Source organism: Coenobita brevimanus, chromosome 35, assembly GCF_032717465.1.
Source record: "Coenobita brevimanus isolate Jiangsu-jjx chromosome 35, ASM3271746v2, whole genome shotgun sequence".
In the NCBI taxonomy this organism is placed as follows: Eukaryota; Metazoa; Arthropoda; class Malacostraca; order Decapoda; family Coenobitidae; genus Coenobita; species Coenobita brevimanus.
In genome coordinates this window covers 6,902,474-6,919,340 of record NC_136988.1, presented here as the reverse complement: position 1 = coordinate 6,919,340, position 16,867 = coordinate 6,902,474, and the positions used below count along the sequence as shown (strand labels likewise).

The 16,867-nt window shown below is 42.2% G+C and overlaps 1 protein-coding gene across 1 annotated transcript in view; it reads right to left on the bottom strand.

Annotated features, from left to right (window-relative positions):
* LOC145396233 (sodium-coupled monocarboxylate transporter 2-like) overlaps positions 1-5,798 on the bottom strand; it is a 30,625-nt gene extending 24,827 nt beyond the window's left edge. The window contains exon 1 of the mRNA XM_080269666.1: positions 5,682-5,798. Coding sequence (XP_080125792.1) covers positions 5,682-5,798 — 117 coding nt within the window. The remainder of the gene's footprint in view (positions 1-5,681) is intronic.
* Positions 5,799-16,867: the final 11,069 nt, after the last annotated feature.

The window sequence follows — 16,867 nt, the reverse complement described above, 5'->3', positions numbered from 1 at the left end:
ACTAAATGACCAAGAAAGAATTGGTACTTTCAGAACACCTCATGTAATGACTGATCGAGATAACCGATGGTGCAAAGCCAACAGTTTGAATGTACATGTACTTGCGAAAGTACACGGCCAAAAAGGCAGCCTTCAACATGGTGATGTTTATAAGAAGTTAACACCGGAAACAATGAATGCTCTGCGATCTAATGTGCAGCTGGAGTGCGTACACTAATTCCACGGCTTTCCCTCAGTGCCAGGAATAAGAAAGGAAATGGTTTGATTTGCAAGGAAAAATTGGACGACACCGAGGTTGAGGTGCTCCTCAGGTTACATAAATGAAGTAAATAGTGAAGAACTAATAGAGTTTGAGCAGTTTCGTCATGTAGAAGCAGGAGTATCACCGTGCAAGAAAGAGGACAAAGGATCTGCAACCTCAACTCCCTTTCCTGTTGTTCTTAAGAAACTACTGTCTGCATGTGAGGCTGTGGTGGACGTGGTGTTGAATGTGTACCACATCCTTGATAGATGTAACACAAACAGCCACGACGTTAAGTGAGATATACGGCCATGCTAATATTTTATGGAAGGAAAAACTTAAAACATGCCCACCAACTGATTCTTCACACCTTTCTCTGGACCATACTTTAGCCTCCGGTGCAGCCACCACTCTAATGACTTTGACCTACAGGGCGATATTATTTTACAGTTATTCAAGACCAAATCGACCAGCAGCAGCAGCAGTGAACTCCAGTCTTCTACCAGCAAGGAGATCACACTTTCCACACCAGTACAATGTCTGATGGAAGTTGAGAGTGGTGCAGAGACTGGCGCCAATATTCGTGTCGTGTTGATAAGGAAAGCTGACTACCCGTTCCAACACTTACTTCTGTAAATCTGCAGGTCTCATTTTAAAACCATGTGAATGCATGGCCATCAATATTGCAGGACAAAAGCAAAGTGTATTTGAATATATACTCACCGACAGTGATAGACAGACAATGATTTTCGGACATGCCCAGGGACTCCTGCCCACAAATATTTAATAATTCATGTGATCATACAGTTTATTCATATGCTTTTGAAATGTAATTGTTATCCATCAACAGTTTTAACTGGTTTATGATACTATTATGCATACTGAGGAAACTGTGTGGTAAAAATTGGTGACCCTGTTGACATACCCCTTCCCTCCATTTAGATGAAAGTTTGATGTAGAGCTTGTCTGCCATAATTAAAGCCTTCCTGTTTTCCATTTTTTGTTGTCTCGTTTATGATAAATTGCAATGCACATTTGTTGTCCTTGTTAAACACTAGGCAGAATTAAATCTAATGAAATCAAACTCTATCCACCGTACATTTAGTGGCAAGTAGTGATATTATTAACCTCGTGCATCTAATAACATATTTTGTATTCCAAACTTACTAAAAGCTCAGATTTATATTCAGCTTAGATGTTACTCCTTAAACCACATATCTTGCCCTCGTGTTCCTGAACCTGAATCTTCTGAATTCCGTTCTCTCTGGCTTCGGCTTTCCTCTCATTTTCTGACCAAATATACCTGTGCTGTTTACTTATCTCTTAATTCCAATGACTATTAAAAATTTCTCGACTATCTTACTTTTAAGACGAAACACGTCTAATCAATTTCTCCTTTCTCTGAAAAATCCATTCTAGGAAATTTCAATGTTCACCACCACAGTTGACTCTCTTCCCTTTTCACTGATGCAACTGGTGAACAAGCCTATATCTTTTCTATCCTTAATAACCTAGAGCAGCTTGTACAGCACCCTACCCGTATCCCTGACTGCCTTGGAGAGAGTTACAACATACTTAACCTCTTCCTTCCAACTAATCTTTCTGCTTGCACTGCTAATCTTTCCTCTCCATTGAGCTCCTCTGATCACAACCTTATCACCTTAACCTGTCCTATCGCTCTAGTGAGGCCTGTGGGCCCTCCCAAGAAGCATCGGTTGTGGCACATAGAGCTGCTGAATAAGAGGTCCTCAAGCAGTACTTTCTTAATTTTCCCTGGAACTATTGTTCCTTCCATGGCCGAGAGCCATCTGTATGTGCCTTGCGCATTATGGAGGTTATTCTCTCAGACATGGAAGCATACATTCCATTCTCATATCCTATGACTAATGCAAGAAAAAAAAAAGGTTTAATCACGCTTGTTCTAATGCTGTCCACAACAAGAAGACCTACAAAAGGTACCAGAGCCAACATACCCCTGAATCCCATCTCTTATATTTCTGCCTGGAACTGTGCTAAGTCTGTTCTTCGTTCTGCTAAAAAAAAAAAAAAAAAAAAAAAAAAATGTACTAAATGCTCTGAACTCTCTAATTTGAGTTCTACCCGCTTCTTCTGGCACCTTGCCAAAAATCTTTCTAACAACTTTATCTCATCATCCATCCCTTCTCTTCCATTCTGATAGCTCTGTAGCTATTCTTCTACTGAAAAAGCAGAACTATTCGCTTAGAGATTCTCCTCCAATTCCACTTTAGATGATTCCAGTGCTGTTCCTCCATCACTTCCCTCTTCTGACTTTCTCATGGCTGACATTATAGTTTCTTCAATTGACGTATTTTCTATGATCACTGGCATCAATACTAATAAGGCATATGGGACTCATGGGGGTCCCTCCTGTTGTCCTCAAGAACTGTGCGTCTGTGCTTACACCCTGCCTAGGTTAACTCTTTTGCCTTTGTCTGTCGACTTGTACCTTTCCTTCTTGCTGAAAGTTTGCCCTCATTCAGCCTGTCCCAAAGAAGGGTGACCATTCCCAGCCTTCTAAATCTCGCCTAATTGCGTCAAGATCTGATATCTCTAAAGTCTTTTAAATCTATACTAAAAAAAAAAAAAAAAAAACACCTTTCTTATTATAACCTTTCCATTCGTCAGTATGGATTCCTCCAGGGATGTTCCAACGGAGATCTTCTCACCTACCTCTCAGACTCCTGGTCATCTTCTTTTCGGGATTTTGGCAAAAGCTTTGTCATCAAAAGTTTTCGATCGAGGCCGGCATAAGTCTTTAACTCCAAAGTCTTTAATTTCCAAACTGCTCCCTTACAGATTCTCTCCTCCTATCTGTGTCTTCATCTCTAGCATCATTTTTGGTTGCTCTGTTGCTGCTGTTGTAGACAGCCCCCATTCTTCGCCTAGGGCTGTCAGTAATGGTGTTTCTCAGGGTTCTTTCTTATCACCAACTCTCTCTGTTCTATTCATCAATGACCTAAGCTGGACATCTAACCCTATTCTCTCATACAGTGATGACTCCCCCCCCCCACCCTTCATCATTCCCTTCCCTTCCCGCAGTGTCCATATCAGCAGTTACTTCAACAGACAAGGGATGAGACTATAGCACAGTTAATATCTGACTTGCCTCATATCTCTGATTTGGGTAAGAGTAATCTTGTTGTTTTCAATGTATTAAAATCTCATTTCTTACAGCTTTCAACCCATCAGAATCTCTCACAGGTATATTCTCTAATTTTTTTAGACACTCACCTCAATCCAGCATCATCTTTGATCATACAGTATGAGGGGTTCCAATATCTCAGGACTTATCTTGGAAAGACCATATTACTTTTTTGTGTGTGTGTGTAAAATCTGGATCCAAGAGATTGGTTGCGGAAAGCCAATTCATTGTCTTCTTTACGCCTGCACAGTTGTTGACTTTATACATGGGTTTTATTTGTCTCTGTGTAGAATACAATTCTCATGTGTGGGCAGGCTCCCAACATGCAGCTCTTCTCAGCAAGGTGGAGTCAAAGGGGTTTTGTTTAAACACTCCTCTTCATGCCGGCTCATTCAGCCTCTATCTCTTTGCCGCGCTGTTGCATCTTTGTCTCTGCTTCATCGCTTCTTCAATGGTCACTCTTCTCCTGAACTGTCTGTGTGTATCCCTCCACCGCTACAATGGGTGTATAGCACCTGTCTAGCAGCAAACTATCATCTCTTGTCTGTCCAGTGGTCTGATGTAAGAATCAACCATTACTCCCAATCTTTCATATATGCAACACGTCAACACTGGAACTGTCTTCCTTTGTCTGTATACTCTACTGCCTATGACCTTCAGTCTTTTAAATCCAGTGTGTCAAGGCATCTCGAAATGAACGGATCTTGAATTTGACTTACTGTAATCTTTCTTATATTTTTTCTTGGAGAAACAATTTGCTGGCTTCTAGCCTTTGGTTCCATCTTCCTTGCATAAACAATGTAGCATTCATTAACCCGTGGAGAACGATGATCGTTCAGTGGGTACCTGCTGGGAAGCGACGACTAGGCCGAAATTTCGAGTCTTACAGAATTGAATGAAACATGGTCATCACCATCTTGGACATGTTTGCGCGCATCTGACAATATATATGACCACATAAAGTCACGTCGTGGTGAGATAAAATGGCCAGAAGATGAACAGCTGGTGGCACGAGCAACTCACCCATCACCCGTGGTGAGCGAGGTAAGGAAGGGCATTGTCCGGGAAAAACAGCCTATATTTACCATGGCCTTAGGCAAAATCATGTGATTACTGTATCATCAACCCTCTCTCTCTCTCTCTCTCTCTCTCTCTCTCTCTCTCTCTCTCTCGCTCTCATCTTCTCAGAAAAATGTCCTTTATCTCTCTCTCTCTCTCTCTCTCTCTCTCTCTCTCTCTCTCTCTCTCTCGTGTGTGTGTAATTCACCGGGTCGATCAGGATCACGTGATGGTTTTGTGATCATCGGCATTTTACCCTCCCGGAAGAGAGCTGAGAGCTCATATAGTCCGATCTAAGGTCAAAGCCTTGACCTTCACACACGCACACACCCATCCTCTTGCTCAAGGAGGACAGTGACCACCCGCTTTGTCAGTGAAACTTTTTCGCATCCCGAGCAAGTGTGTGTGTGTGTGTGTGTGTGTGTGTGTGTGTGTGTGTGTGTGTGTGTGTGTGTGTGTGTGTGCAGATCCCCTAGCGCCTGATGTGTGGTTGGCGGCGTCACGAGAGGAAAATGAGGAAAATTTAAGTGCGTGCTCCACTGTGTCCGTGCGCGCATATTCTGAGCGTATATGGGGCACTGTGGGGCAGTGCTGGGTGGTATTGAGAGTTGCCACCTGCCCCTATTTCCCAGACAAATTTCAGCCACCTACTCCTCGTGGTGCGGTTTTGGTACGCCTTTGAAAATCGTGCTCATTAGAGGCCTATCGCTTTTGACTCTGATAAGACCCAAATGAGGCCTATCTCTCTAAGCAGGTTAAACCCATCACTGGTGGACATTATTTAGAAGACAAAGGAAATCATGTTCAGGTAAGAAGAATGCTACAAAATGCACATATAATGGGACTGCAGGGGTTAATAATTAAACTACATATTCTAATGGACAACCTTGGGGAGCTCCTCACAAGCAGAGCTGCTAGTTGTTTGTTCACTTAATGAACCAGCCAAATGACGGTATCGTTAAAGATAAGACGAAAAAGACCCAAGAACCTACTAATTAGTAAGGGTCATTTATGGGATATGAGGTTGCTAGATTTGGTGTGCCTGATTTCATAATTATATAATACAGTTAGGTCAACTACATAGAAATCAGCTACATTATGTCTTTAACAAGTGCTTCAGCAAGTATTTTATAAAACTGATATTGGACTTACCCTTGTCTTTTAATTATTAAGAATTTAAATATAATCAATTAGTACAGAGAGAAAAGGCAGGCTGACCAGAGTTGTGTAGAAGGTGCAGATGCTGGCGAAGACGACGATAGAGTAGGTGCTGGAGATGCTGGTGAGGGTGGTGATGGCCACTGAGGGTGCATACACTATCACGCCCATCAACATCACTGAGTTCAACACAAGGGTAAATGTAGCCAGCAGTCGTAGAGGTCTGGATCCATAACGTAACTCAAGGTACTGAAATGTCAAATGTCGTATATATATATATATATATATATATATATATATATATATATATATATATATATATATATATATATATATATATATATATATATATATATATATATGATACGAGGGCTGTGAGAAAACGATGTGGAAGTCTGTCAGATCATATGATTGTGGTATGCAAGATCAAGCTGAGAGGAGTGAGGTGGATCAAGAGACAGAAGAGCAGTCAGTTGAGAAGCTGAGGATCAAAGAAGTGGCAGATGATTACAGGACCAAAGTAGAGGGCAAGTTAGAATCAGTGAACTGGAATGAATTGGATCTGGACAGCCTGTGGAATGCATATAGGGATTGCTTAGGTAGGAATGCTAAAGCTGTGTGTGGTGTGGCAAGAGTAACAACAAAAATGAAGTGTACGGCATGCTGGGATGAGGAAGTTAAGAGAGCGGTGCAGGAAAAGAGGAAGAAGTGGCTAAAGTGTTACAGGATAGGGGTTCAGTTGAAATAAGAACTGAGTATATCGAGAGCAAGAAGCACGTAAAGAGACTAGTGAACAGGAAAAAGGAGGAGGTAAATGATGATCTGGGAAAAAAAATGAATGCGAACTACTCTGAAAATAGGAAGTTATTCTGGAAAGAGGTGCGGAAATGTAGAAGTGAAAGTGAAAAGAAATGTGATAATGTGAAGGATGCAGGTGGTAGGTTATTAACCCATGCAGATGAAGTAAGGACAGATGGAAACAATATTTTGAAAGCCTGGTGAATGGGAATAGAGAGAGCAGAGCAGCTGTAAACATGATTGGTTTGGGGGGTGTCCAGAGAAGGAATGCAGTAGCAGGAGACGTGACACTCACACAGGTGATGAGCGCTGTGAAATGGCTGAAAAATGGGAAAGTAGCTGGGGCTGATGAGATGTATGCAGAGTTGCTTAAGTGTAGTGGAGAGTGGAATGATGTGCTTGTTGGAGATATGTAAGAAGGCATGGATGAGTGAAACTGTGCCTGCAGAGTAGAAAAAGGCTGTGAATGTACCCCTGTACAAAAATAAAGGTGAGCGAAGTGAGTGCAAGAATTATCGTGGCATAAGTTTATTGAGTGTGGTAGGGAAGGTATATGGAAGAATTATTATAGAGAAAGTAAGAGATATATCAGAAGTCCTAGTGAGTGATAAACAGGGTGGCTTTAGGGGTGGCAGAGGATGTGTGGATCAAGTATTTGCAGTGAGACAGATAGCAGAGAAAGCTTGTGAGAAGGACCATAAGGTGTTTATGACATTCATGGATCTGGAAAAAGCATACGACAAAGTTAACAGAGAGGGATTGTGGAAAGTTTCGCGCATGTATGGTGTAGATGGTAAGCTGCTAGATGCCGTCAAGAGTTTTCATGATGGTAGCGAAGCATGTGTAAGGGTTAATGGGCATCTAAGTGAATGGTTCACGATCAGTGTGGGCATGCGACAAGGTTGTGTGATGTCCCCATGGTTGTTCAATATATATATGGGTGGGGTGATGAGAGAAGTAAAAACACGAGTAATGGAGAGAGGGATGGGATTGGTAATGAATGGTGATAGATGGAATATCTCAAATCTGTTGTATGCTGATGATGCCGTACTGCTTGCAAGTACTGGACAAGAACTTGGTAGGCTAGTGCAGAGTTTTGCTGATGTCTGTGAGCGTCGTGTCTTTAGAGTAAATGTAGAAAAGAGTAAAGTGATGGTTACTGAGAGAGAAGGTGACTCCCAGTGAGATGTCACAGCGAATGGAGAGAGACTGGAATTGGTGAGAGAGTTCAAATACTTGGGTACAGTGATAGAAAAGAGAGGAAAATGTGCAAAAGAAGTTAAAAGTAGAGTGACACAAGGAAGAAAAGTAGCTGGTGCAATGAAGGCCTTGATAAGAAACAGAGGCTTGAGTGTTGCAGCTGCACGAGGCTAACATCAGGAAGTGTTAGTGCCAACTGTAACATATGGATGTGAGACTATGGTGTGGCATGAAAATGAAAAGTCAAGAGTAAAAGCATGGAGATGGGACTGCTGAGGAATGTATGTGGAGTATAGAGGGTGGAGAGGACACGAAATAATGTGATTCATGAGAGGTGTGGAGTGAGGAAGTCGGTGGACATCAGAGTCGAAGAGAGTGTCCTGAGATGGTATGGTCATGTGCAAAGAATGGATAACAATAGAGTGGTGAAAAAGGTATACCTGAGAGAATCTGAAGGAGGGAGGGGGCAAGGTTTGCCAAGGAGAAGGTGGAGAGATACGGTGGATGAGTGTTTGAGGAAGAAAAGTTTGGAAGTCGGTGAGGCTAGGAAACTGACAAGAGATCCAGCTGGCTGGATGAATGTTGTGAGGAGAAGTGCATGATCACGGATTTTGGCACCCCATGTGAGCATGGCAGCATCCGGATTTCGTCAGTCGGATACGTTTGTGTGAAGCTGCAGAATGTGGTAAATGTTTTTGGTGTATCCGGTAGAGCCAGGATTCCGGGGTCTTGAATGATGAGTGAATGGAAGTGTGGCCTATTTGGATTGGGCAAGTTTGTATTGTCTGGACATTGCTACTCCTTACCTTGCCCTTGGGTGGGAAAGGAGGTCCGGATGCTGCTGCTGCTGCTGCTGATGATATATATATATATATATATATATATATATATATAGATATATATATATATATATATATAGATAGATAGATAGATAGATAGATAGATAGATAGATAGATGGATAGATAGATAGATTGTTATGTCCCCTTCCCACACTGCCAAAGGCTTCAACAGCAGTTGTACACTATAGGAAGGACGTTGCCTAGTGAGTTGTTCTTCCAATGGTCAGCCTTAGGTGCACGGCACACAGGATCAGCTATGGTGTCGTAAATTAAGACTGGCTTCCTAAGTTTACAGTCTTTATTTTCCAACTAATTACACTTAATGCTTTTCAACTTCATTTCACTGTTCTCACAAGCACTTGAGCTGTACAAAATTTACTAACCGCAATTGCACTTAATGCTCGACAACACTTCACTATTTTCACATGTACCGAAATTATACACACTGCACTGACACTGAACTACACTCAGAACTGAACTGAATCTGACTGAACTTGCTCTAGTCTCTTCCCCATCCTTATAAAAACTTGCATTATTCGAGAAACTTCTAGCACAAACTTGACATGGCAACAGTTAACAGTTACTAGGTAGGAGAAAAACAAAACATGCAAAAGTTTTCTTACATTACATAACACTGTAAATTATTTTCCATACAATCTTAGTTTCAATTACTGTAAATTATTTAATAAACACATACCAGTAAATAAAACATTATAAAGAAAATTAGCACAAAAATTATTGTACAACTTACGAAATAATTACGTTCACAAACAGCGGGCAAACTGGCAACTCTGACTCATACTGTTACCGGAACTACCGTACGGGAAATGCCGAGAAGCTTCTTGAGCACCTAACTAGCAAATCCCGCCTTTAACACTACCCCCTCCCTAGTTCTTTGTTGTTTCGGCAAAACTACACAGTATATACAATCATAATTAATCCTAATGAAACATCTGACTATACACAAAATAATCCTTAAACTTATCAGGTCTTCTATGCAGCTCCTGACGACATCCTTACTCCTCCACACAGTCCAATCCTCCTGGAAGGTCTTGGTCCCCTTCCTGATTCATTTCTTCCCTCAGGAAACTGTCACCATCCTCTTGCACTTCAGCTCCTTGGTCCTTCTCAACACTGATGGCTGCAGGAGAGCACGATTCCTCAGAGACGTCCCAGCTGTACTGTCCTGGCCCATGATACTGCCACAGACTGTTCACGTGTACCACTTTTGGGCGAGACTTCCTGCCTCCACGAATCTGATACGTTACGTTTGACAGGCGGCCCAACACAGTGTAAGGCCCGTCCCATGGGCTCTGCAGCTTCGGTGACTATCCCTTCTTTCGTTGAGGATTGTATAACCTAACTTGGTTACCATTCTTGAAGCTTACCTCACTTGCCTTGGCATCACACTTGCACTTCATCACCTCAGCTGAAAACTTGATGGCTCCTTGCACTTGATGATGTACCTCAGCCAGTCTTTCCTGAAGGTGTCGCATAGCCAGTGGTGTCTGTAGGCAGCTCTTCACCAGGCGGTCTTCCCATTAACAAATCAACAGGTAAGCGTGGCTCGTGGCCCAACATCAGTTTTGCATTGGTGTAGCTCATAGACTTATGGGATGCAAGCCGATAAGCCATCAGCAACTCAGGTAATTTCTGGTCCCATTCTGTCTGTCTATCTACACAGCACATGGCCAGTTCTTGTCCCAGTGTCCAGTTGAATTTCTCCACCATCCCATCTGATTGTGGCTCTGGTGAGGTCATCCTGGTCTTCTTGATCCCCAATAATTTGCAGCACTCATAGAACACAGCAGACTCGAAGTTTCTACCCTGGTCAGAATGTAGCTCTTGTGGCTTCCAAAAACGACAGAATACTGGTTAACCAACACCTGAGCAACAGCTGCAGGCTCCTGATCAGGAATGGCATAGGCTTCTGCCACTTTGTGAAGTAGTCCATGGCGACACATATATACCGGTTTCCTCTTTCAGTTAGTGGCAGAGGTCCAGCACTGTCCACCGAGACTCTTTCCATTGATGCACCCACTTGATACAGCTGAAGAGGGGTGCAACCATGTTTCTTGGGTCCCTTCTTGGCACAACATACATCACAGGCCCGACACCACTCTTCAACATCCTGACGCATACCAATCCAGCAGAACGGCTTAGAGTTTTCTTCACTCCCAGGTGCCCACTAGTGATCTGGTTATGGGACTCATCCAAGGTCATAGACCTCATCTTCTTCGGAACCACCAGTTGCCAATACTTGCTAAGGCCATCGGGTGTCTCCCCCTGACACTCCAGCAGTCCATTGTTCAAACGAAGAAGGTCCCACCGACTCCAGTAACTCTTGGTTGCCGGGCTTAACTTGGAAAATTTTTCCCAAGATGGTCACACTGTACTCCACTGCAGCCACTCTAGCACTGGTTGTAAATCTGCATCCTCCATCTGTATCCTCTTCAGGTCCTCTTCATCTGAAGCTGGCCCTGTCACAACAGTATGGTGGCATTTCTTGCCAAAATTTCCATTCCTACTACTGTACACTGCTTTGGTGTCTGTTCTTCCATCTTCCCGCACACTATTCATCAAGGTTCTCTTCCATTTCTTCAGTGGTTAGCTGCAGCTCCAGGGTACGCCTTATATGCCATAGTCTCCAGGTCATGAGCAAGCTGCTGTTGGGATTCTCCTCAAGCCTGTACACAGCTCCAGAATCTTGCTCTGTAAACCTCAGTCTAGTATATGGTTCCATATCCGCACTCCACCACTTCTAGTACTGATAACTGCTCCTCTCCATCATTGACATCTGGCCCAGAATTTCAACTGAGGCACCCTTAAGGCTACTAGCAAGATGCACTGCCCTCTACCTATCATCGCAACCATTCTGATCCACAAGTAACTCAGACTGTGCACAGTAAGCTTCCTAAGATACTCTACCATCAAATGCCTGAGGTTTCTTTTTAACCCACTCGCGCACGGAAAGTTTCAGTAAGTTTTCCGGTGCACAATTTTTTTTCTGAAGCCGCCCGGCCCGACTGCCCGCGCGCGGCAAATAACACGTATTCTCTCCATATTTTCGCCATCCAAACATCAATATACTGCCATGAAATCTATGTCATCTTATTCGTCGATGTTTGTTCTAGCCGATAAGCACCACACAAAAACAGGAAAACACGAATAAAACAACATTAGGCGGCCCTGAATATAATTTCGCTATGTCACGTTCACTTCCCAACATCACCATTCGAATGTTTTCCATCATACAGGAAAATGTTATTAGAAGTTTTGATAGAGAATTTCATCAGTTTTTTAAAGAGACAAATCTGGTGTTGATATGATTTGTAGTTTTCGAGAAAATAGCCAAAAACTGAAAGCCATTTTTTTTTTTTAATCAAGGAGCTCTAAAACTGAAATTTTCTTGCACATGTTATGTGTTTATTACATAATATTATGCAGAATTTCACCAGCTTTCTAATGACCTAATACTGGTTTCGATACGCCTCGTAGTTCTCGAGTAAATCGCCAAAAACGACTGGGAACTCACGTCCATACGTCACTTTTGTGATGTGCACACAGCATATGCAATATTCCCATCTATGTAACAACGAATTCTTATAATAGATATTACATTGTTATGTCGTGTACATACGTAGAATTTACTGCTCTTTATCATGGTTCTTATAGGAAATCGATACGTCCAATAGTTTTCGAGCAATTGGCTGACAAAGTGAGATTACTCATCTGAGCACTTTCGACTTTACCGAAACAGTCTGTTCCCCCAATTTTTCAAAAAAAAAAAAATGCTCCCAGAGGCTTATATTCTGCAAATGAACATACGTAGAATTTACTGCTCTTTATCATGGTTCTTACGGGAAATCAATACGTCCAATAGTATTGGAGTAATTGGATGACAAATGTTGAATACTCTTCCTCACCTGCACACGAGATAAAAAACATTGTTTCTCTGCCTCACCCAAGGCTACATATTTTCGCTCGTTACGATTTATTATTTTCTTTTTTTTACTCAAAGTATACACGTAAAATATCATAAGGTTTTTGATAGTGCTGTCAGAAACTCGACATGACCACTAGTCTTTTTGCTAGGTTCTGATACTGAAGCTGAACTTTCTTCCATCTCATATGTGTGTATGTAAAAAACATTTCTTATTTGTGGAAAAAATATTGAATTATAGAAATAGGTCATTATACAGATCAACAAAATACGGATAACTCACTTCCTCCAGAGGTGTTGAGATCCTGGCAGTAGCTTGAAGATGAGGAGTTACGTGGTGAGTGAGTGTGTGCTTGTGTGAGTGAGCGTGTGTGTGTGTGGGTGAGTGTGTGTGTGTGGGTGGGTGTGGGTGTGGGTGAGTGTGTGTGTGTGTGTGTGTGTGTGTGTGTGTGTGTGTGTGTGTGTGTGGCTGTGGCGTATTTTCTTCTCTCCTTGCAATACATTTGCCTAAAATACATGCGATGCACACAGTAGATTTCTCCACGAACATTCGCTGCACGACATACGTATGTATATGTGGCTGTGGCATATATCTTGTCTCTGACACTTGTGCTATGTTTTAGCTAAGTCAGTCAATGCATGAAATATTTCTCTGTGAACACTCACTGCAACTCTATTGTATTGGCACACAGTACACACCTTCACGAACACCCGCAGCATGTTTGACGTATATTTCACACAATTCCATATGCATTTTCACTATCAGAATCACAATAATTCCATCCCTAAACTCCTCTAATTCTTCCTTCCCGACTATAAAAACTGTACATGATGCCTGCCCCATTCCACACTATGGTTCCATAATTTCACCAAGCCAGCCACAATATCTTTCACACAAAATACAGTTTAAGCATTGGCTTCATTATATGAGTATTTGTAATCACGCCATAGGGCCTTGGGGAGGGCGAGAGGCGAAACCCTGCAACAGTAAACACGAATATCGGCTCTAAGCCTAACGCTTGATAATGGACACAATTCCTTTTCGTGACATATATCTATGTTCCATTGACAATATCACATAGAAATATGCTCACAAATATTGCATTATCACACTGAGTCCATAGGGGCTTCAGCTTGGGCAGGAGGGGGAGAATTAGTAGGAGTTTAAAGGGACAGTACACCTGACATAACCTCACCGCCTGGCTGCTTGGAAGAGACTGAGGTTTATCGCTACGTGCTGGGCCCCGTGAGGCAGCTCAGTGTTGCCAATGCCTTATCATTGGAAAGCACTGTACTTGCTACAATGCATCAAAATTTTCCGCGATTTCGTGGGAAACTTAGTTTTTGGCTAATTTTTGTGTGCTTAGGAACGCGATTCGAGTGACTGATAATGAATAAAACAATTCACATGGAACGCGAATCGCGTGACTGACACTGAAGGGGTTTGGACCCCAATTACAGCCATGCACTTCACTGGTTTGCAGCCTAAAAACTGGGGCATCATAATTAAGGCTAGGAATTAAAACTTCTGTATTCTGATTATTCAGCCCTGTAATGCTACCTTTAGATGCTTAGGATCCATCAAGATTCTCTATACACTGTCCATTCCTTTCATATGCTCCCTGTACACTAACCTGGGACTCAACAGTGCAGTATTTCTCTACAGCCTCAGTTTTCTCACTATCTTCACATGGTCAGCTACATGCTTCAACTGGTTGTCTACATGATGTCTGCACTCCGCCACTATTCCCTCACTAATCTTTAGCTGGTTCTCTACATGCTGTTTACACTCCATCACATTATTGCTTACCTCATAATTCTGCTGCTTGGCATCTACTTCCCTCTTAAGCTGTTGCTGTTCTTCCTTCATTTCCCCAGTGAATGCATCTAGCTGTCCTTGCACCCTCAGTTGCACTTCTCTCTGTTGCTCCTGTAATGCCTCTTGGAGTCGTTCATATCATTCTTTATGTTCTTCACGTTGTGCCTCTGGTTGTTCAGTCTGTGCTTGCAATTGTTCTTTGAGTTCTTTCTGTCCATCATTTTGTGCTTGTAATGTACACTTTCTGCTTTAAATTACGTAACTGTTCTTTGAGTTCTTTATTTTGTGCCTATAATTGTCCTTTAAGTTCTATGTTTTGTGCCTGTAATTGTTCCTTAAGTTCCCTTTGTGAAGCTTGTCATAGCTTCATAGTTGCAGCCAGGGACAGCTCCTCCTCCTGCCCAGCTCGACTCCTTGTCTGCACACCTCCTTCCTCCATGTCAAATATTAGACTTGCTGCAGCACTTTCTAAAAATCCACATTACTGACACCAGTGTTATGTCCCCATCCCACACTGCCACGGGCTCCAACAGCAGTAGTACAGTATAGGAAGGACATTGCCCAGTGAGTTGTTCTTCTTATGGTCAGCCTTAGGTGCACAGTACACAGGATCAGCTGAGGCGTCGTAAATAAACACTGGCTTCCTAAGTTCACTGTATTTTCCAAATAATTACACTTACTGCTTTCCAAGTTCACTTCACTGTTCTCACAAGCACTGGAACTATACAAACTTTACTAACTGCAGTTACACTTAATACTTGACAACACTTCACTGTTTTCACATATACCAAAAATATACACATTGCACTGACACTGAACTACACTCAGAACTGAAATGAAACTGACTGAAATTGCTCTAGTCTCTTCCTCATCCATATATAAGCTTGCATTATTCGAGAGACTTCTAGCACAAACTCGACAAGGCAACAGTTAACAGTTACTAGGTAGGAGACAACCAAAACTTGCAAGAGTTTTCTTACATTAAAAACCACTGTAAATTATTTACCATACAAACATAATTTCACAAACAATCACATCCCGGTAATTAAAACATTATAAAGAAAAGGAGAACAAAAATTAATGTACAACTTACGATGGAGAGAATGGATAATGAACGATTGGTGAAAAAGATAACTAGATCTGATGTGAGAGGTGTAAGGCTGAGAGGAAGACCACGAATAGGATGGATGGACAGTGTGAAGAGAGCGCTGAATGTGAGAGTGATGTCTGTTGAGCAAGGAAGAGTGGCTGTGCGTGACAGAAATAAATGGAGAGAAATTGTGAATGAATAAGTGATGACGCAGCCCTGAGGGGATATTCTCCCGCATTTGGTCTGATCAGCTAGGCAGGTCAGGTGCGGGTAAGGGGATGGGTCTGTTATGATGTGGCAGGGGTAAACCAGCTCTGCTGTCGGGCCCTGCTGCGGATGTCACTGATTGCATTGCGCAGTTGACCCTTGTGCGGTGTGGTATGGTGAGGATCTGTCCGTTCTCCCCTTTGGGGCTATGATGTAAATGAATGTGTTTGAATGGATGAGTAAATGGGGAGTGTGTCGTCCTGTCTCGGCTACCTCCCTTTCCTTGGGGGAAGCAGCCTAGGTATATAGATAGATAGATAGATAGACAACTTACGAAATATCTACACTCACAAACGCAGGCAAACTGGCAACTCTGACTCGTACCGGTACCGGAACTACCGTACGGGAAACGCCGAGAAGCTTCTCAAGCACATAATTGGCAAATCCTGCTTCTTAACACTAGATACATACATACATACATACATATAAAATATATATATATATATATATATATATATATATATATATATATATATATATATATATATATATATATATATAGATAGATAGATAGATAGATAGATAGATAGAGATCTGCTTTATCAGTAGATGAAATAGTTACAGAGCCATCAGAATAGAAAAAAGGAGGGAAGGAGGATGAGGTAAAATTGTTAGAAAGGTTTTTGGCAAGGTGTCAGAATGAGTGGGAAGAATTTGAGTTGGAGAGTTGAGAGCATCTAGTACGGATGAAACAATATTTAGCAGAGTGAAGAACAGACTTTGCATGAATCTGGGCAGAAACATAAAAGAGATGGGAATCAGGGGTGGGCTGGCTCAAGTACCTTTTACAGGTCTTCTCCTTGTTGTAGACAGCATTAGAACCAATGCTTCCTTGCAGTAGCCAGATGATATGAGAAAGGAATGTATGCTTCCATGCCCGAGAGAATAACCTTTGTGAGGCACATTCAGATGGCTCCCAGACATGGACGCAATAATTATTCCAGGGAAAATCAAAGACGTACTGCCTGAGGGCCTCCCAATCAGCAGCTCCAAAGTGTCACAACCGACATTTCTTTGGAAGGTCCACAGGCTGTAATGAAGCAATAGGACAGGTTAAGGTAATAAGATTGTGATCGGAGGAGTCAAACAGAGAGGAAAGTTTAACAGCATAAGCAGAAGGATTAGTTGTAAGGAAGAGGTAAATTATGTTGGAACACTCTCCAAGGCAGTCAGGGATACGGGTAGGGTGCTGTACAAGCTGCACTAGGTCATTAAGAATAGAAAAGGTGTAGGTTTGTTCATCAGGTGGCTCAATGAAAGGAGAGGAAAGCCAAAAGTGGTGGTGAACA